We start from the raw sequence: 21,597 nt of genomic DNA, 5'->3' as shown, positions 1-21,597 counted from the left end.
CGTGTGAGCCAGATGACCTTCTTCCTCCGCCCGCCACACAGTGATTGCCGTCAAGTCTGTGAGTAAAATATTAATTTTAATTGTAATTTCGATATTATTATATGTTCAACATGCCCATGCATCACTTATATGCATATATTTATGTAGTTAAACTCTAGGCACGATTTATGATGCATTGATAAATGTTAAAGTGCCATGATGTTGTTGTGGTAATTTGGAGCAGTGTGCGTGCGTTGGCGTGCGTGTGATATGGTGTGGACTATGAATAGGACGGGTAGTCACGGCTTGAGTTCTTCGCTGGGACCCGATCCTTCGAGGGGTAGTCACGGCTTGAGTTCTTCATTTGGGACCCTCGATTTGGTTTATTGCGAAAGTCAGGCTTGAGTTCTTCACGCACCAGTTGGATTTAAGAGAGTCAGATAGGGATCAGCTCCCATATGTTATGATTGATGCTACAGGGTGCGTGAGTGCTCTAAATTACCTTTTTGATGTTATGATGTGAAAATGTTGTTGATGTTGCATTTCACTCTACAGGGTGCATTAGTTTTAGATAGTTATAGGGATTATGGTTAAAATTGATATTTTACTCTCTGAGTCGAACGCTCACTCCTGTTCAAAATTTTTTACAGGCCACAGGAGGATATTTTTTTGAGGTTAACCTGCTTTCTCCCTCGCAGGTCAATTATCACTGTTTGTATAAACTTGTTAAATCTTAGAATTTCCGCATGTGTTAGAAATGTTTATTTGATTTGGGTCTGTAAACTAAATTATTATTTTGGGACCTGTAAACTTAATATGCTATGCATGTTTGATGGATTGGATGAGGGAGCTGAGCTCCCATTTATTATTATATTGATGAGTATGTGGAGGGTGAGCTGAGCTCCCCAATTGACTATATATTGCGTTTACAGGTCGAGTGAGTCGAAAACTCCCCGTTGGTAAGTCCATTTTATGGCCGGACTCTGTCCGTTTGTTTTCTTGATATTGGGCCCAAATGGGCCTTAGAGTTGGGTAAATGAATAGTTAAGGCTTACTACGGGCCTCGGGGGCTTTAGGCTGGCCCAGGTCCTAGTGCCGGTCCGGCCCATAGGTTGGGTCGTGACATATGTCTTATTTTATTATAATTAACTTCAATTAGAATAATATCTCAAGACTCTATAATCTTGTAGAGAAAATAAATCGATACTAACTTCACTTTAAAAGTTATTTTTGAAAAATATTTACCAAAATCTTTGTTTAGTATAAAATATTTATCCTAAATTAATGTAAGACAACACATGCCTTTCACGCTCAAATATAAATATCTATAGTATAAAGTTTGTAAGCAAACACATTTGCGGGTGGCCTAATATTGAAACAAAGTAAGTTCTGATATTATATATAGAAAATAGATCGGGTCTAATTTCACTCTAAAAGTTAACTAAAAAAGAAAAATTTATCAAAGTCTTATATTTAGTACAAAGTTCTTATTTCAAACCAATATAAAATAACAAATAATAAATTTTACATGCATCTGTTATTTTTTCACTAGTAGTTACGTAGGTCATAATTCAATAAAATTTTCGATAAAACTCCTTTGTAGCATGTCTTATGTGGTTTTAAATTATAAAAAAAAAATATGTTTTTATCATATCTAATTGATTATTTTTATTTAAAATAGATATTAATAAATGTAATAAATAGTATGAAGATAAAAATTTATTTATTTCATTAGTTTTTTAAAATGATATAGTAAGGAGATAATTTTTTTTTTTTATGATTTAAAGATATTTAAAATATGATATATATGAATTTCATTAAAGATTTTACCGAATTTTGATATGGGTGATTGTTGTAAAAAAAAAAAAATATTAAAATAAATTAAAATATAATAAATAAAATGAGATCATTAATAAAATTGAGTGATTATTAACGAAAATTATTAAAAAAAAAAATTTGCCATCATTCCAATCGAATGAATTGTACTGAAAAATGCATTGAATGAGTAGAGCAATAAACATCTCTAGCGTTGTTGTAGTCATGGAATTAACGTTCCTGATATAAATGCAGAACATCGATTGTAAATAGTGTAGTGTACGAGCAGCACTGCTTCATCTTTACCCTATTAAATTCAATATCCAAAATGGCAAATATTAGATTTATTTTCATTAGAAGAAAAAAAAAAAAAAAGAGGCATTTGACAAATTAATGAGAACCAAGTGGGGCTATTGCCTTTTGGAACTATTGTTAAGTCAAACTTAATGATCATTTAACAAGTTTTGAGACAAAATTATCAGTTAAAAATATTACTATTTTTATCAACCGACAATTAAATAAATATTAATTTTTACTATATTATAAAAATAATAGATAAATAATTTATATAAAAAATTTAAAATATTTTTTATTATTTAATTATAATATTAAATTAATAATATTTATTTATTTTTTATCTCATAATAATAAATATTTATATTATGTATATATTAGTGTTTTTATATTTTAATAAAATTATTAAAATTTATAAAATAAAAAATAATTATTATTTAAAAGAAAAAAATTATTTTTTTAAAAATTAATTTATTTTTTTAATTAAAAATTTTTTTAATTAACTTATTTTTTTTAAGTATCTTAAAATATAATAAATGGAGCTATAAACTCAATTTTATATAAAAAATTAATTTAATAATTATTATCTAATAATTTTATGAGGGGCGTGATCACTCAACTAGTGAATATAATTTTATTTATAATAAGGGATATTTTCGAATTAATTTTACATATTAATATTAAATATCTCCCTTCGATGATTATATCAATTAAATTAATTCTGTTAATTAGAAATTAATTTTTTAATATTTTATTGTCTTATGCTTTCGGCTATGACTTATTACAAATGGGATTTTCAGTTCTTTAAAGGATAAAAAATAGCAGCAGTAATGATAGCGACAGGGTCCGTTACCGAGGGCGGGTTCCCCGAGCCTTCTTCTTTTTCTGTAAAATCTGAATTCTCTGCACAGAAGAAGAGGTCGGGTTCCAGGAACCCCAGCCTCTTTCTCTTTTCTGTTCTCAGATCTTAAGACCCAATCACGCATCTCTATGCAACCTTCATTATTTTACTGCTGCTCAGCAAATTCGTATCTCCTCTCCTCTTGCATGGACGGTCCCCTGTCACTCTCGCCAATCTCAACGGTCAGATTTCTTTCCCTCTCTCTCTTCCATGCACGACTTCTATGTCTTCTCACTTTTGGAAGCGTTCAATTTTTTACCTGTCTATGTTCTGTACGTGGATGATGATAGCTCTGTTCTAGTCCTGTCAAGTTTCTTTCCTCTATGAGAAATTCTACTTCCCAGTTCCCTTCTCCTTCATTCTTTCATCACATTGTTTTGCCCCTAGATAATCTCCCCTTGGCTCTATCGTTACTCACAATGTTACATTTTCCTCTCCATTTGTACTTTCAGGCGTTCTCACCAACATCATCACCATGAAAGCTATGCAATTTCTCTTTCAGTTGACTCTTTTGGACTTCATTTCTTTCTGGGGTCTGATATGGGCTGTGGAGGATCCAAAGTCGATGATTTGCCGCTATTAACTCGTTGCAGAGAGCGAAAAGAACTTATCAAGGCAGCATCTGACCACCGCTACGCCCTTGCCGCTGCCCACGTCTTGTATTTTCAGTCGCTGAGGGATGTTGGCGAGGCAATTCGGAGATTCGCTGATGAGGAGCTCGTGATCGCTTCTTCTTCTTCTCCTGGGTCGCCCGTACTAACATTACCCTCTTGGGAAAGGAAATACAGGCCAAAATCCAAAAACTCATTCTCATCGACATCCATTTCTCATTCTGTGGACGATAGCAATCATAAAAAGAGCAAAAACAAAGACAAGGAGGAGATTGAAGATTCGCATTTGCATTTGTCATCTGGGTCCGACTTAGACACTGGTTCGGGTCATATCCACATACACAATACTGCTGAAGAGGAAGAAGTTGATTTGGGTCACACCCACGTACACAATACTTATGAAGGGGAAGAAGTGCACCAACGCGAAATACCTTCAACTTCTTACCATTTTAATGATTATCCTCAAGAAAATTGGAGTTATAATTATCCGGGAGATAATCCATATTCATATCCATACCCGTATCCCTTCTCCAATCCTTATCCAAACATGTATTACATGAAGAGTTCTGCTACTCCGTCCAAGACAGTGGTCTATGAGGATCCAACAGTAAATGGGTATTCGAGTTATTATGGAAGTGCCGGGTATTTCGGGTACCCGATGATGGGTTCGCCGCAGGAGCCAAGTCCGCAGAGGCCGCCACCGGTGCCGCCATCGCCGCCAAGAGTGTCCACCTGGGACTTTCTGAATGTGTTCGATACATATGATAACCATACCGGTGGGCTTCCGGGTTATTACTCAGTGGGAAGATACGGGTACGGTTCGACAACCAGTAGTCCGGATTCGAAGGAGGTGAGAGAAAGGGAAGGTATCCCTGATTTGGAAGATGAAACAGAGCAAGAAGTGATAAAAGAAGTTAAAAAAGAAAAGAACAGAGTGAAAGAGGAAATGAATGTGAATGGCAAATACAAATTCAATGAAGAAGTTGATAAGAATTATGGAGAAGGTACCTCAAAATCCGTGCCAGTTCAAAGCAGCACTGAGAGTATGGACTCATTTAAGGGTAAAGAAATCAAGAGGAATACTAGTCTTGATACATTTTGTAGTCCTGAGAGCGTTCTTTCTTCCAAGAGTCTTGGTGAGGACTCTGTGAGGAAGAAAGGAGTGAGCTTTGAGTTCGAGGAGGCATCTACTATGGATATTGAGTCTTCTAAACGCAGTAGCTTAACCACATTGTCTGTTCATGGTACTAGGGATCTCCAAGAAGTGGTGAATGAAATAAGGGACGAGTTTGAGACTGCCTCTAGTTATGGCGGGGAGGTTGCATCGTTGCTTGAGGCGGGCAGGTTGCCTTACCAGCGAAGAACCACCTTGCTAAGAGGTAGCATTTCATCTATTTATTTTATTATCATCTTATTGTTATCCATTTTTGAGAAGTTTTAACGATTGCTTCATAGATATTTCCTGAAAAATGCTTTTGGGTGTGTTATTCTAGTTGCTATTGACGAATTAGCTATTGAATTCACTCACCTTACCATAGTCTAGTTGAAGCTTTACAATGAAACAAAATAAGATGTATGTAATGCTCCTGAATATTTTATTTCCTTGGAGACCACTCATCTGCCAGTGTTGGAATGGAACTTCAAATATTGAGCTCGACGTGGACTTGAAAATTAGTCCTCCAACAATAAGATGGTGTTTTACCGGAGGCTTTTGTTGTTAGGACAACTGGATTCTTTCGTTTTATCAAATTAAATCTAATCCCTTAAGCAATGCAATTGTTTTGCCGCATCAATAAGACTCACATGCCTTTATGCAGTAATTTTATCCCGGATTCTGTATCTGGTGTCATCACATCCTCCTACCAGGCCGTCAGTGCAAATCTCTTCTAGGGCTATGAAAATGGCAAAAGCATACTCTGAGGAGCCTGGAAATGATTTTGACATGAAGGCTAGAAGCCTATCATCTACCCTGGAGAAAATTTATGCATGGGAGAAAAAACTATACAAGGAAGTTAAGGTATGAAAAAATCAAAAGCAGCATCTAGTTTTTATCTTTGTTGACTTGTGCATAAATATTTATTCAGTTGTTAGGTTAAAGCCAATGCCCGCTAAAGGAGCTTCCTAAAGTTTATGTTATTAACAAATTTTGTCTTTCAGACTTGCTCATATTCCTTTTGACATGAAAATTTGTGAGTTTTTGGGATGACAAGCATAGAATTTTATCCTCTTCCATATATGGCTACTTAAAATATTTTAGAAAGTAAAACTCAATTTATGTACCAAAAAAACCTGAAAGGAATATTATTTTTCTTTCTTCTATGTGGTAAAATGTTTGAGGTTTTAAGTGCTTTTATATATCTTCAATTGCTGTAGAATCTTACTATGTCTAGTTATTTCTGCTGATTTTAGGAGGAAGAAAGGCTACGAGTTGACTATGAAAAACGGTGTAAAAGATTGAAAAGCTTAGATGAACATGGAGCTGAGTCTAGTAAAATTGATGCTGCCCAGGCTTCAATAAGGAAGTTGCTGACAAAAATTAATGTTACTATCAGAGCTGTTGATACCATATCAAGCAAGATACACAGGTTGAGGGACGAAGAGTTGCAGCCTCAAATCACTGAATTGATTCATGGGTATTCAATTGCTCTGTTACTTGGTCTATTACATGTTTTGCCATATGATATTCACAATTTACACTATGCATTCACTATCCGCTGTCTGAGGGCAATGCATAATTGGTTCTGCCTAGATGTTGGCTCTTTGCCCTTGCAGGGAGGTGATGCCTGCAACTGCCAGGTTACTTTAACAAGGGTTGGCAGTATGCTGGTATATTGATAAGAGAACTGCACCACTCTCACACAACATAAGTGCATTTTTTATCCTCTCGCACTTAATTTAAAATTTAACCTCATACTCGTTTTCCTAATATTGGTGCAGAGCTGCATGGTATGCAGACACCTATATCATGTATCATTTGGCATCATTAATTGTTGCACCTTTGTATCTTCATCTTTTTTGGTTAAATAACTTTTATTCTCCACCTCTAATGACACATAAACTGGTGATTGAACAATTTTTTGCTGGATTAAAGAGGTAAATATATTATGAGAAGCTAGTTGGACAAGTTGATGAATGTAGCATGTATAACTTTTTGCAGTTCATTATTTATTTAAAGCTTTTTATTCTTTTGTTTTGGTATGATGAACAAGCTTTTTTATTTGCAGATTGATGAGAATGTGGAAGTCCATGCTCAGATGCCACCAGAAACAATTCCAAGCTATCATGGAGAGCAAAGCTCGATCTCTCAAGGCAAACACTGGTTTGCAAAGAGATTCTGGTTTGAGAGCTACTCTTGAACTTGAAACAGAGCTAATCAATTGGTGCACCCGCTTTAATAATTGGATCGACACCCAAAAATCTTATGTTGAGTTATTAAATGAGTGGCTTTTAAGGTGCCTTCTCATTGAACATGAAGAAACACCTGATGGAATTGCACCCTTCTCCCCAGGCAGAATGGGTGCTCCACCTATTTTTGTAGTTTGCAATGATTGGTGTCAAGCAATGTTTAGGATTTCTGAGAAGGAGGTGGAAAATGCCATGCTCAACTTTGCTTCAAGCTTACGTCAATTATGGGAACGGCAAGACGTGGAGCAGCGTCAGAAGATCAAAGCAGATTATCTCACAAAGGATTTTGAGAAGCGTCTGAAGACCTTACGCATGGAGAGGGGGAGGATCATGCCGGAGCAGGATGCGTTGTCAGATAAAGCTATGTCAAAGGTTCCTTCAGAGAGTGGAGTTTCACCCTTAGATGATCTGAAGGTGGATTTGGATTCAATGAGGAAGAAATTAGAAGAAGAGAGATCCAGGCATAAGGAAGCTGCTAAACTAGTTCATGATGCAGCTTCAGGTAGTTTACAAGCAGGTCTGGTCCCAATTTTTGAGGCTTTGGGCAACTTCACTTCGGAGGTTTTGAAAGCTCATGAGCAAGTTAGACTTGAAAATGCTGGAGGCTCATAGTAAACTCATTCTACAACTCTAGCAGTTTAAAGGTGTTTCAGGAAGGAGCCTGCCTTGCTCTGTACCGATGATTAGATCGCAAAGGGCGAGGAAAAAGGGGGAAAAACTATACAGAGAGATTGGAAAGCAACTTCAAAAAGATGTTGAAAAAGGTGAGGTTGTAGAATTGCATAAACAAGCTGAAGATTCAGTAGAAGAAAAAAAATGCGGTGGGTAAGTTAAAATCTTCTTGTCTTTATAATGTGGTTTTGCCAAAACCTAGTAGATATGTAGGAATTTTGTACAGAAATTCATTTATTGGTTGGTGGTGGTTGTATTTGTTGCAACTGGACGGTGTTGGAGGAGGATTGCATTTAGGTTTATAATGTAAGCTTCTTTCTCAGTGTAGGAGATTAAAAAATTTTGAATCTAGTATTTGGTAATGATACAGAGAGCTCTATTTGAGACTACAGCACACTATGGTTTTGCTTGCACGAAGTAACTAGATTAGCGAGTCTGAGTTTTGAATAATTCAGACTTGGCTCGTTATTTTTTGGTTAAACTTGAGCTTGATTTGAGTTTCAATGGTTCGTTCTCAGCTTGTCTAAAATACATGAAGTTAGAATTTAGCTCATCTTACAAGTTAATCATGAATTTAGCTCTTCTTACAAGTTCGTACTCCCAGTGACATTTCGTGGCACTTGGAACTGAGCGAGTCCCAAAGTGAGACTTCATGCAACTTCTATTCCCAGTCCTCTATATGAACCATCCTTCAACGATATCCATCAGCATTTAGCTTAAAGTTATCTATTTAGGTGCATACCAATGAATCCACTAAGCTGTTTTATTTTGTATGCCATTCATAACAGAGTCTGGATTATCAGCCTCCCTCACGTAAGACGAAATGCTTTGAACCAGTCCCTCCACAGAATGAAGTGTGATCCTCGGCAAATGAAACTCTATTGCGTCTGCTCTAAAATTTCCGCAATTAATGGCGCGCTGTATCTTTCCCCGTTGGTGAGGAGGCTTTCATGCATGGCCAGCCAGAGAAATACTCGAATTCGCTAAGGTCCCACCCAGCTCGAGAGAACAGACCATTGAGTGTTGTTTCCATCAAGTTGGTTCCCAACTAACCAATTATATGATGACTTAATTGAAAAAGGACTTGAATTGGAGAACCTGTATTGAATGGCTTATCCTCACCTAGAATGGTAGAAGTGGTGATGTTGCCTCATTACATGGCGTTAATATTTAATATTAATTAATTTATTTAAAAATTTATTTTCTTTTATTATATTCGCACATATACATTTTTATCACATTAAACTTAATGAGCGCTCCATACTCCGCAAAATTCCTCCATAACATGAAAAAATGTTGAACTGGCTATACCAAATTATCAATTAGAAAATCTTAGTTGATATGGCAAATCAATTAAATTTTAATATATGTATTTATTTTAAAAAATTAAAAGAGAAATAATATTAAAATGAGTTTTAAAAAATAATTCCACAAGTTGGAATATAAATAGCATGCCATGCCAACTTGGCACGGAGGCACTGAATGCAAATCTCCTCGTGATATTCTCTGCCCACTTCGTAAATCTACGTCCAGGACTTGGACCAAAGTGCTTGAGGCTTAACCAAAAGGCCCCAACCAATTTTCATAAGAAAAGCTCTATTTTGGGAAACCAAATCTCTAAAGCCCAAACCGGCTGATCATTCGATCGCGTGGTGGAATCCCATGGCACTAGAGCCATTTCCCCCTTCTCCATTGAAGATCCCAATGAAACTTCTACATAATTTTTCAATTGCACGACTAAGTGTAAATAAGTATTGGAAAGGCAGCTATTAGCTGTCACTTATTTTGCATTTATTTAGGGCATTTATTTAGGAATTTTTGTGTGCATATCTATTATTACCTTTTGTTGTATGATTCTGATACAATTTTGATAGTTTAGCTTGATTAGGAATCTATTTGTTAGCTGTAATTTTTTATATATATCCTTGATTTCTGGGGCAATAAACATCAAAATTCTTATTCCAAAATTTCTTAGTTCTTTTACATGGTATCAGAGCCATGGCTGATGAAAAAAAAAAAGAGAGTTCTGGATCAGGGAAGAAAACTTCTAGTTCTTACACACTGAATTCAAATGACAACTAAGGTAACTTGATTACCCAAGTTCAGTTGAAGGGCGAGAATTACGAAGAATGGGTGCGAGCTATGCGGACTGCATTGCGGGCCAAAAAGAAATATGGTTTTATTGATGGATCTGTCAAGCAACCAGCAGATGATTCACTGGAACTCGAAGATTGGTGGACGGTTAACTCTATGCTGGTTTCTTGGGTGTTTAATACTATTGAACCGACGCTTCGCTTGACCATCTCTCACATGGAGAACATAAAGGATCTGTGGGAGGATATTAAATAGAGGTTCTCGATTGGGAATGGTCCACGAATGCAGCAATTGAGATCGGATTTGGCAAATTGTAGGCACGAAGGTCAACCGATCGTGTCCTATTTCGGAAGACTCAAAACGTTATGGGATGAAATAAACAACTATGATCAGATACCAGTGTGTATCTGTGCAGGCTGCAGATGCAATCTTACCATTGAATTGGAAAGAAAGCGTGAAGAAGAGAGAGTTCATCAGTTTTTTATGGGCTTAGATGAAGAAGGATACGGAACAGTGCGCTCTAATATTTTGAGCACTGAACCATTGCCCAATTTGAATCGTGCCTATGCTATGGTTGTTTAGCAAGAGCAGGTGCAAACTATGACACGAACCAAGTAAGAAAGAGGCAATCCTATGAGTTTTGCAATTCGAGCAGGAAGTCAAAATTCAGGGAGGGATAAAGACAAATCCTCAATTTGTTCTAATTGCAACCAAGAAGGACATGATGCTGAAGTTGTTTCTAGCTGATAGGTTATTCAGAATGGTGGGGTAATAGACCACGTGGAACTTCTGCTGGACGAGGAGGTGGTCAAAAGCGTGAAGCATGGCAATGAAGCAGGACGTAGCAAGGGAGGAGTTGCTCGTGCCAACGCCACACAAGCAACTGGAGTTGATGGTGGGCATGGAATTGTGGTAGATTCATATCGAAAGGGTCTTAGTGGATTAAATGAAGAGTAGTGGGCTGCTTTGCTGGGCATGTTGAATTCTTGTCAGAATGGTGGCAATGAGAGGTTGACAGGTATGCAGAGGATATTTCCTTGGATTATTGACACAGGAGCTTTCCATCATATGACAGGAACGTTGGCATTTTTGAGTGAATTGCGTGACATTGTGCCATGCTCAGTCGGCTTACCTAATGGAGAAAATACCTTGGCGGTGAAAGAAGGAACTGTGTTGCTTGGAGGAGACTTGAAATTGCAACGAGTCCTTTATGTGCCAAATTTGAATTGCAATATGATCTCTGTATCGCAACTACTTAATGATTCAAATTTGGTCATTCAACTCACTAACAAAATTTGTGCTATACAGGACCTAAATTTGAGGAACCTGATTGGAGCGGGTGAGCAATGCGAGGGGCTGTACTTACTCAATGGAGTGACATCGATACATGCTTGCAAGGTAACTGATGTGGGGTCTTTTGAGCTTTGGCATAAGAGAATGGGTCATCCTTCTTATAAGGTGGTAGAGTTAAGTCCAGAAGCTGGTAGCATAGTTAGGAAAACTAATAAAACTTGTGAAGTTTGTTTTAGAGCAAAGCAAACAAGAGAGATTTTTTTTTCTAGTGACGATAAAGCTGATGGTTGTTTTGAATTGATACATTGTGATTTGTGGGGACCTTATAGAGTCCCAACTTCTTGTGGAGCAATTTACTTTTTAACAATTGTTGATGATTACTCTCGTGCGATTTGGATATATTTGCTGAATGGAAAATAAGAAGTAGCTTGTGTTCTTAAGAAATTTATTGTGATGGTTAAATGCCAATTTGAAAAAAAATGTGAAAATTGTCAGAAGTGATACGGAAGTGAATTTATGTGCTTGAAAGAATATTTTGATGAATAAAGGATGTTGCATCAGACTTCCTGTGGAGGAACACCTCAACAAAATGGCCGAGTGTAAAGAAAACATCACAATATTCTTAATGTGGCAAGAGTCTTGTGTTTCCAAGTAAATTTACCCATAGAATTTTGGGGAGAATGTGTACTTGCAGCCGGGTATTTGATTAATAGGACTCCATTTATGTTATTAAATTGTAAAACCCCATATGAGATGCTCTTTGGGAAAGTACCTTCTTACAAACACGTTCGGGTTTTCGGTTGTTTGTGCTATGCATATAATCTGAATCGGAATAAAGATAAATTTGGTAGTAGAAGTCGTAGGTGTGTTTTTGTTGGGTATCCATTTGAAAAGAAGGAATGGAGATTGTATGATTTGGAAACTAAAGAATACTTTGTATCAAGAGACGTGGTATTCGCTGAAACAGAATTTCCATATGCAAATGAGAAAACAATGGGTAATGAACTCATTAAAAATGGAGTTGAGGAGTTGGGTGATGAAGTTGATGGTTTAAAGAACAACTTGGGAAAGGAGCACGATGAAAGTGTGGGTAGAGAAAGTGAGGTGAATCCTGAAACGAAAGAATTGATCCATGAAAACAATGAGGGAGTGGATAGAGGTGAAGTTGTTGAAGGGCAACTAGGTAGGGGACAAAGGGCCAAGCAACCTAGTGTTCGTTTGAAGGATTATGTGACAAACGCCATCAAAATAAGCCCCTCGGTATGCTCACCTTCCCAATCTGATTCCTCAGGTACGCCTTACTCTATAGCACATTATGTGGGTTATGATAAATTCTCTGTACAACACCGATGTTTTTTGGCAGCCATTACTACAAGACATGAACCAAGCTCTTATGCAGAAGCAATTAAGGATGAATGGTGGAGAGCGGCTATGAGAAAAGAAATACAAGCTTTGGAGGATAATGGTACATGGATAGTTGAAAATCTGCCATTTGGGAAGAAAGCAATAGGAAGCAAGTGGGTATACAAAATTAAATACAATTCTGATGGAAGTGTTGAACGATACAAGGCGCGGTTAGTGATATTGGGAAATAATCAAGTTGAAGGCATAGATTATCAGGAGACTTTTGCTCCTACAGCAAAAATGGTTACTGTGCGCACCTTTCTTGCCGTTGCAGCTGCAAAGAATTGGGAACTCCATCAGATGGATGTCCAAAATGTTTTCTTACACGGTGATTTAGAGGAAGAGGTTTACATGAAGATGCCGCCTAGATTTGCTTCTCAATCACCAGGGAAGGTTTGTAAATTCCAAAAATCTCTATACGGTTTGTGGCAAGCACCTAGATGTTGGTTTGCGAAATTGGCTGCATCTCTGAAAGCTTATGGATTTCAGCAATCATATTCAGATTACTCTTTGTTCACTTTTCGAGCTGGGACTGTTCAATTGAATGTGCTTATTTATGTGGATGACCTTATTATCTCCAGCAATGATGTTTCCGCTGTACAAAAATTCAAGAACTATTTGAGTCGTTGCTTTCATATGAAAGACTTGGGGAAGCTGAAATTTTTCTTAGGGATTGAAATAGCCAAAAACTCGAATGGTATTTTCTTGTGTCAACGTAAGTATGCGTTGGATGTAATTTCAGAAGTTGGATTAATGGGTTGCAAGCGGGCTAAAACTCCTCTTGAACAAAATCACAAGCTGGCCCTTATCGAGAGTGATGATGTGGATGACCCTGCTCAGTATAGGCGTCTGATGGGACGGCTTATTTATGTAACAATAACTCGGCCCGAGTTGTCTTATTGTGTGCATATTCTTGCTCAGTTCATGCAACAACCGAAGAAAGCTCATTGGGAGGCAGCTGTTAGAGTTGTGCATTATTTGAAAGGAAATCCAGGTCAGGGTATACTACTGTATGCCAATTGTGATATCAAATTGTTTGCTTACTGTGATTCTGATTGGGCTAGCTGTCCTTTGACGAGACGGTATTTGACCGGTTATTTTGTTCTTTTGGGTGAATCCCCTATCTCGTGGAAAACTAAAAAACAACAGACAGTGTCTCGCTTATCCGCTGAAGCTGAATATCGGTCTATGAGTACTATAACTTGTGAACTTAAATGGTTGAAAGGATTATTAAATTCTCTTGGTGTGGCGCATACTGAACCTATGAATTTGTATTGTGATAGTCAGGCAGCTCTGCATATAGCTGCTAATCCTGTCTATTATGAACATACAAAGCATATTGAAGTGGATTGTCATTTTATCCGTGATGTGATATTGAATGGTAACTTTCAAACAGATTATATACGTAGTTCAATGCAACCTGCGGATATCTTCACAAAACCGTTGGGAAAGGATCAGTTTAACTTTCTTTTTCGCAAGTTGGGCATTCGAGATCTCCATTCTCCAACTTAAGGGGGTATTGGAAAGGCAGCTGTTAGCTGCCACTTATTTTATATTTATTTAGAGTATTTATTTAAAAATTTTTGTGTGCATATCTGTTTTTACCTTTTGTTGTATAATTCTGATATAATTTTAATAGTTTAACTTGATTAGAAACCTATTTATTAGCTGTAATTTTTAATATATATATTTGATTTCTGAAGCAATAAATACGAGAATTCTTATCCTAAAATTTCTTAGTTGTTTTACAAAAAAGAGCTCCATTGTCTGCATCACATATTGCGGTATTGTGGTTATTCGTCCTGCCATAGAGAGATGACTGGTATTTCAATTAGATAATCGCTAATCTGCATTCTCCAAAATCTAAGAGAACATACTTTTTCTCTACTCTCTTGTGTAGCGAAGGAACTCCCAACTACTTCCTGAGGTAATTTGTTTTCCTAAAATCCAATCTATTACTCAATCTTCTCATTGTGATAAAGGGAAGACTTCTAGAATAAGTACAATCAGAATCAGACTCAGTTTCGGATCAATAGGCTGCCCACCGACCATTTTTTTTGACCTCCACTCAAACAGGTTTTTCAACAACTCCCCACGATTTTGAAAAAAATTAGCATATAATCCATCCAAACCGAGAGCTTTCTAAGGTTTCATTTTAAAAAGAGTATGGTGCAAAGTTAATCAAAATATTCAATCGTCCCCACCACGCTCATAATCCAAGCTGATGCAATGAAACAAAATTCCTCTAACTTCAATCTCAGCCGTTCATTTATCGTAAAGGGCAAAAGTATCGCCTGATCATGAGATCATAACCTCACATGACAGATCCCTATATATGTTAAGCAACACCAAGCGCAAAATAATAAGCCACTACGTGCCTAAAAGAGGCACGTTATCATGACGTGTCAAAATCTCATTCGTTCCTCCACCATAACTAGTACGCTCACGACTATCATATCTTGCTCATAGTTTTTCCATTCTGAGGAACCAGCGCCGCATCAAAACTCTAGGAAAATAAGAAAACTGCCATTTACGAACAAGCGTGTGACGATACTGAACCAATGGAGATATTACACGTGGATTTACCACCACATGCAAAGCGAGTATAAGTTTAAAATGTACTCGAGAGGATAGGTCTTAGAAATATCTCCGAGAGGCGTCACGTGTGAGAACCATGTTTGTCTCGTTCTCTCCCTACTCACATCTGTCCATAAAAGCAGACCCATCCCCTACGCAACGCAAAAATCTAAAACCTTTACTCTCAGATTCAAAGCTAGAGGGAATAACATAAGAGAGCTTTCTCGCTTCTTGCTACAGCAATGGCGTCTGGGGGTTCGATTTGGTTTCGCATATTCGTTCTGTCTTTAATTGCAGCGATCTCAGCTGGGGAGAGTGAAGAGAAGGAAAAGGAGTTCGTTTTGACCCTGGATCACTCCAATTTCACTGATATTGTTAGCAAGCACGATTTCATCGTCGTCGAATTCTACGCTCCTTGGTATTGAAATTCAATTTTAGTGTTTCCCCATATTTAGTCTTTTAATTTGTTAAAATATGATCCGTTGAACTTTGTTTTATGTGAGATCTTATACTCTTCCTGATCTACTTTTTCTTTTTAGCTGTGTCTTTTTTTTTATTTAATATGTTTTCACCTGTTTTTCTTTTTTGAATTTGTATTTTTGGTTTTACTTCTGAAGGTAGAGATGGAGGTTGTGAATCGATATCGCATCAAGTGATTACCTTGTTATTTATATTGTTATGTTGACTTGGCCTGTCGATTGAGATTCTGAAATTTGGATCTTATCCTGGAGATGATGCATGCTATGAATCTAATGAAGGAATCGATTGAGATTATTTGTGGTGAATGTTCTCTTTTTCTGTTTGATATGGGATTGAAGTATTAAATGTAATTGATCCACAAAAAACCATAAGGTCTTAGTTGTTTTAACCTCAACTGCGACATCACTCTATTATTTAAGTAATCCTGCCTATGAACCACTAATGCCAGTGCACAGCCACTACTGTTACTGTTCCTCCCACCATCTCTAATACTGCCGCTACCCATTATGATGGGCGTGTTGCTGAATGATTTGTTTTATGTTAGCAATTTCATTGTTCTAAACATAAAGGTGACGTTATTCCGTTACGTTTAACCTTCTTTTTATGATCAATTTTTATTAACATGATAGCTATTCAAGGGGTTTCGAAGCTCTAGTTGAGCTTGATTTGGGCACATGTTAACTGGTGCATCTTGAGAACTGCTTTACTTAATTTATTTTTTTAGAGCTATGTTATGACTGCTTAGTTTTAGAAAGCAAGAAGATGTATCAAATATATAAGAAAAGTGCGGCATATGAACAATGGTACTATATTTGAAAGAGAACTTTAAGAACCTTTAGGCAGATAGATAACGTGTCCTTTCTCATCGGCAATGTTGCGACCTTTTCAATAAATTTTATTTTGGCTTTTGTACAATAACTTGTGATTTGATGAACATTTAAATTCCTTCAACCAAACTGTGCTTAGGATGGAATGCTGATCTTGTGTAATGCTGATCTTGTGTCTTTTCTTTCAGGTGTGGTCACTGCAAAAAGCTTGCTCCTGAGGTAATGATTTTATCTTTGACTAGCATCTAAACGTAGTTAAGCATGGGATTATTTATTTATTTATTTATTATATTCATGAATAGCTGACAACAGCAATTATCCTATTTATAGTATGAGAAAGCTGCATCCATATTGCATGGTCATGACCCCCCAGTTGTTCTGGCCAAGATTGATGCCAATGAAGAGGCGAACAAAGATCTTGCAACCCAATATGATATTAAGGGATTTCCAACTCTTAAAATTTTGAGAAATGGAGGGAAGACAATTCAAGAGTATAAAGGCCCTCGTGAAGCCGATGGCATTGTTGAGTATTTGAAGAAACAAAGTGGCCCTTCTTCTGTTGAAATAAAATCAACAGAAGATGCTAGCAGTTTTGTTGGCGATAAGAAGATAGTTATTGTAAGTACATTTTGCTAGCTCTCTTTCTCTTTTAATTGGCAATTTTCCCCTTGTTCATATCAAGTGAACTCTTTTACAGGTTGGGGTGTTCCCTAAGTTCTCTGGACAGGAGTTCGAGAACTTTTTGGCTGTTGCAGATAAATTGCGCTCTGACTATGAGTTCGGTCATACCTTGGATGCTAAACACCTCCCTCGTGGGGAATCATCTGTGACAGGGCCCCTTATTAGGCTGTTCAAGCCTTTTGATGAACTCTTTGTTGATTTTAGGGTATTGCAATATTTTTACTATGATTAGATTGTTTTTGCATCTGTACAACAGTTTTAAAATCTTTGTTTCCATGACAGTGTAGAATAAATTATTATAACCATGCTACATGCTTGCAGGACTTTAATGTGGATGCCCTAGAGAAGTTTGTAGAAGAATCTAGCATGCCCATTGTGACTCTCTTTAACAGTGACGCCAGCAATCATCCTTATGTTATCAAATTTTTCAATAGTCCTGATGCTAAGGTATATATGTGTGATATGGATTGCAACAACTATAGTTGCCTAAAGTCATATCTATGCTCACAAATCAATATAGTTGCCCCTAAAGTCTTATCTATGCTGATTGTGTGCTTTTTTTTTTTTTTTGGTATGTGCTACCAAAATGCAATATTGATAGTTTGTATTGCATACTTCCTGTTTTAACTAATGAACTTCATTCAAATATTTCAAGGGTAACTAACGTCTCCTATAAGCTTGTGTGCTACAGCATAAAATGTGAATGCATGAGGAAAAACTTTTCTGGGCAGTTTTGCATTGTTCCTTATGTTCCTGATTTGGCTTTTCGTGGTTGGCATTATCTAGTATCAATGCTTGTTTTTAGTTATCAAACAGAAATATGGATCATCTAAAAGCAATTACTTCGAAATTTTCAGGCAATGTTGTTTACAAACTTAAGTAGTGAAGATGCAGATTCTTTCAAAACTAAATATCATGAAGCTGCCCTGCAATTTAAAGGACAAGGCTTAATCTTTTTATTGGGAGATTTGGAGGCTAGTCAAGGTGCCTTCCAGGTCAGTAGGTCGTCAGTTTGATGGCCCATTTTTGGTTTGTATTGCTCAGTATTTCTGTTGATGCATAAAACATCTGTTTTGGCTTGGATGAAACAGTATTTTGGACTCAAAGAGGATCAAGTGCCTCTCATCATCATACAAACTAATGATGGACAGAAATACCTGAAGCAAAACTTGGAGCCTGATCATATTACTCCTTGGGTGACGGAATACAAGGTAAAGAAAATATTCTGATTTTTGTATTATACATTTGTTCTATTACTTTTAAAGTGATGGAATTGGTAGGTGAATTTTTTCCCCCCCTTTTTGTCTGAATTAGGAATACTCTTATTGAAACCTATGCAGGAAGGCAAGGTGCTGCCATACAAGAAATCTGAACCTGTCCCTGAAGTGAACAATGAGCCTGTGAAAGTAGTGGTTGCTGATAGTCTCCAGGACATAGTTATCAACTCTGGAAAAAATGGTTTGTATGACCAATTATTTGTGTGGTATATCATTTCATTTTTCTTTAGTATATTGGTAAAATTTGATGCAATTTTCTGTGTACTTTTCCAATGGTTTTTAATGGCTTTCAGCATGTGAATTTGTTTGAGCACTTCCGCATTAAATGCTCGAAATTTATTTGATAATGCTCTGATTGTACAAATCATCATCCACAATATGCTCTCTTGTACAGATTGTCAGCATTTTATTGATTTGTCCTTGATAATGTAGGACTTTGGACTTTCTGCCTAGCGAAAGCCTCCAAAAATTTCTTCTTCCCCCTCTTCTTCTCTAATGCCTTTTTCAAAGAACCTTACGGAAATTTCCTAAAATTTTTTGCTGGCTTTTCTCTTCTTGTGCTATCTAATACCTTTTTCTCTTCATCTTTTAACTTGACATGTCTCTAGACTTGCACATGATATGTTGTCATGTCTTACTCCGCAGTTCTTCTAGAGTTTTATGCTCCCTGGTGTGGACACTGCAAAAAATTGGCTCCAATCTTGGATGAAGTTGCCATTTCATACCAGAGTGATCCTGATGTTGTTATTGCAAAGCTTGTAAGTGTTGTACCTCTCTCTCGTTGAATAAGTGTTACTTATTATGTCTTAAAAGGTATAAGTTAATTTCACTTGCTTGAGCAATAATGACGCACTGAAAATAAAGCATTACAACCATGTTTAGGTGTGACTGTATCAAGTAAATAATTCGGTGATAATTGTGAAAAGATAAATACATTCGAGTAAATCTAAAAGGATAAAAGATGAAAGGATGGATTGTACTACTAACAATGCCAGTTTACTATTTCAAATGGCTTCATTTTGCTTTTGTCATTTGCACCATCAATCGGGTTTTTGGTTGTATTTTACATCAAAGGGTGCAATCGTAGGGGTAATGGAGATAATTAAATTCCCATTCAAGCAGTCAAACACTTTAATGATAAATTAACAGTGGTTATAATTGGGTATGCCATCTTATGTAATTGTGTCAAAAAAGGGTTGGCCCCATGTGGGACCCACTTAGTTTCTGAGAGGACCAGCACATGTGCCTCTCCTATGCTATAAAATCACTTACAGAATTTCAGATGAAGATTTGCCTGTCTGTATTTTATGCTTTTCCTCACACTTGATGTGCTTCTGTTTTGGTTAATGCATGGTCGCTATATAATGTTGACAATTTCGTAAATTTACAATGGGAGATTATGGATTAATCTTTATACTACTACTGCATAATGCTTTATTAAAAATCCATTCTTGACAACATTTCTTCTTTGACACGCTTTAGGATGCAACTGCAAATGATATCCCAAACGATACTTTCGACGTTAAGGGATACCCCACTGTGTACTTCAGGTCAGCAAGTGGACAGTTGGTGCAATATGAAGGGGATAGGACCAAAGAAGATATCATTGATTTCATTGAAAAGAATCGGGACAAGGATGAAGTTGCCCACGAAGATAAAGATAAAGTTGCCCAAGAAGAACCGGCTAAGGTGAAGGATGAGCTCTAAATCTTGTATCAATTTTGGGCTTAGTGTACTAAAAGTTACGTCAGAATAATCAAATTATTTAGTTTTCTTAGACCCTTTGTGGTTAGGGGCCAAAAAAGAAGGTAATCTTGCAAGTTAGATGAGTGTCCACTCCAGAATTACTCGATTTAACATTATTTTGTTAGATTTCGTCCTTTTTTTTTTTGGGGAAAAATACAAAGATACTGCATTTAAAAGGCTTGAAGGCCATCAGCGTACAACAAAACCAACGCCTTATAAGGCATGGCACTCGGCCAAGGTAATTGGAGTTTATATCACATATGCACCTTAGCGAAACAATCTGCAACTCTGTTTGCTGTTCTCCTAACTCGAGAGAAAGGTGCTTGAACAATAGCTGTGCCTAGAGCTCTACTAGAGAAAATCACAGCTTTCACGGTGACTGAGGACACTCTCATAGCTATAGCTAATATGTGAGCCTCCAACATTGCTATTGCCTCACCTGTCAAAGGCGAAGCGCAACGTGCTTTTTTCACAGCGCCATCTACTACTTCTCTAAAGTTTCTGGCCACTATTGCTATAGAATGAACGGACATTTATATATAGCTCCCGTGCCAAGTTCCATGGGAAACTTTTGGGTGTTCGATTCCTCCATGCAAAATGCTTGCTCTGGGTCCGTCATGTGTAAAACAATTGTCTTCCTGTGAAGGGCCGGCTCTTGCCTGGTACACAAGTAATTTAAGTACAGGGATGATGCTCGTTTCCAATGAATGGGAAGCATAGCTTATGCTATTTTGCTGGCCATCGATTGTCCTGGTGCTCCCTTTCAATAAATGGGAAGATGATGAAATGCCCCATTCAAGAAGTTAAATGGTGTTTGGTTGTCAACTGAAGATTTAATATTTAATCAGCCCGTTTATATTAGAGATGGCAACGAATCGGATTTTTGCGGGTACCCGATCCGACCGAACCCTAATAAGACGAGTTTAGATAGTATATAATCTAGTTTGGAACGGGTTTGGGTTTAAAATTTAATACCCATGACGGGTTTGGGTTGGGTTCAGGTTTTATATGTTGGGCATTCATTACTCGAACCTGTTTATATAAATATTTAATTAAATATAAAATATATATATATATTTTTAATAATATTTATAAATTTTTATATATTTTATTTTATACAAAATAAAATTGAAATATTTTATGAAATTATTAAATTTTTAAAATATAAATTATTAATTAAATATATAAAATTAAACGGGTTCGAGTATTTTTCGAGTAATGACAATCGGATTTGAGACGGGTTCGGATAGTTGAGAATAAATTTTAATTGAGTTTGAAACGAATTTAAATTTTGAAAATATTAATCACATTTAAATTTGAATATAATAATTTTTATGAGTACCATACCCGTTGTCATCCCTTACCTATACGGAGAATGGACAACATACACATCCGGCGTTAGACAAAAAGCAATCGGGTCAAGAAAATATTTAATGTATTTAACACGTATAAATATCAAGTGCATCGTATAAAGCTACCCATGTGTCATTGCCTAAGAATTTCTGGGGGAATGATTTGCAATTGAGAATGGCAGTAATGCA

General features: G+C 36.7%; 2 protein-coding genes across 4 annotated transcripts; both read left to right on the top strand.

Moving 5' to 3' along the window:
- Positions 1 to 2,921: 2,921 nt before the first annotated feature.
- On the top strand, positions 2,922 to 8,887 carry LOC110650789 (protein ROLLING AND ERECT LEAF 2-like). 3 transcript variants are annotated; one of them, XM_058131078.1, is made up of 5 exons: positions 2,922 to 3,171; positions 3,442 to 4,979; positions 5,418 to 5,617; positions 6,010 to 6,233; positions 6,825 to 8,063. In XM_058131078.1, exons 2-5 carry the CDS (start codon positions 3,530 to 3,532, stop codon positions 7,615 to 7,617), a joined length of 2,667 nt encoding a protein of 888 aa, XP_057987061.1. In that variant the 5' UTR covers positions 2,922 to 3,171; positions 3,442 to 3,529; the 3' UTR covers positions 7,618 to 8,063. The 3 variants fall into 3 exon arrangements, 2 of the variants coding, with proteins under 2 accessions (XP_057987061.1, XP_057987060.1); XR_009141981.1 differs by lacking the exon at positions 2,922 to 3,171 and adding an exon at positions 8,466 to 8,887 and having other exon boundaries at positions 6,825 to 7,830; XM_058131077.1 differs by having other exon boundaries at positions 2,923 to 4,979.
- Positions 8,888 to 15,169: 6,282 nt separating this feature from the next.
- On the top strand, positions 15,170 to 20,134 carry LOC110650791 (protein disulfide-isomerase). The gene is made up of 10 exons (XM_021805913.2): positions 15,170 to 15,463; positions 16,541 to 16,571; positions 16,683 to 16,970; positions 17,050 to 17,238; positions 17,355 to 17,480; positions 17,891 to 18,028; positions 18,125 to 18,244; positions 18,374 to 18,491; positions 18,956 to 19,068; positions 19,793 to 20,134. The coding sequence occupies exons 1-10, from the start codon at positions 15,288 to 15,290 to the stop codon at positions 20,015 to 20,017; spliced, it is 1,524 nt and encodes a 507-aa protein (XP_021661605.2). The 5' UTR covers positions 15,170 to 15,287; the 3' UTR covers positions 20,018 to 20,134.
- Positions 20,135 to 21,597: the final 1,463 nt, after the last annotated feature.

The sequence above is a fragment of the Hevea brasiliensis genome, chromosome 12 (genome assembly GCF_030052815.1).
Source record: "Hevea brasiliensis isolate MT/VB/25A 57/8 chromosome 12, ASM3005281v1, whole genome shotgun sequence".
Classification (NCBI taxonomy): Eukaryota; Viridiplantae; Streptophyta; class Magnoliopsida; order Malpighiales; family Euphorbiaceae; genus Hevea; species Hevea brasiliensis.
The sequence above is the reverse complement of the archived record's forward strand: the minus strand, read 5'-3'. Positions and strand labels throughout refer to the sequence as shown.

Bases quoted from the DNA above. Each gene is read 5' to 3' on its own strand.
- LOC110650791 (XM_021805913.2), top strand. From the start codon at position 15,288: ATGGCGTCTGGGGGTTCGATTTGGTTTCGCATATTCGTTCTGTCTTTA. The intron at 16,971-17,049 runs GTAAGTACATTT...ACTCTTTTACAG, and splicing joins GCGATAAGAAGATAGTTATT to GTTGGGGTGTTCCCTAAGTT. The intron at 19,069-19,792 runs GTAAGTGTTGTA...GACACGCTTTAG, and splicing joins ATGTTGTTATTGCAAAGCTT to GATGCAACTGCAAATGATAT.
- LOC110650789 (XM_058131078.1), top strand. From the start codon at position 3,530: ATGGGCTGTGGAGGATCCAAAGTCGATGATTTGCCGCTATTAACTCGT. The intron at 4,980-5,417 runs GTAGCATTTCAT...GCCTTTATGCAG, and splicing joins AAGAACCACCTTGCTAAGAG to TAATTTTATCCCGGATTCTG. The intron at 5,618-6,009 runs GTATGAAAAAAT...TGCTGATTTTAG, and splicing joins AACTATACAAGGAAGTTAAG to GAGGAAGAAAGGCTACGAGT.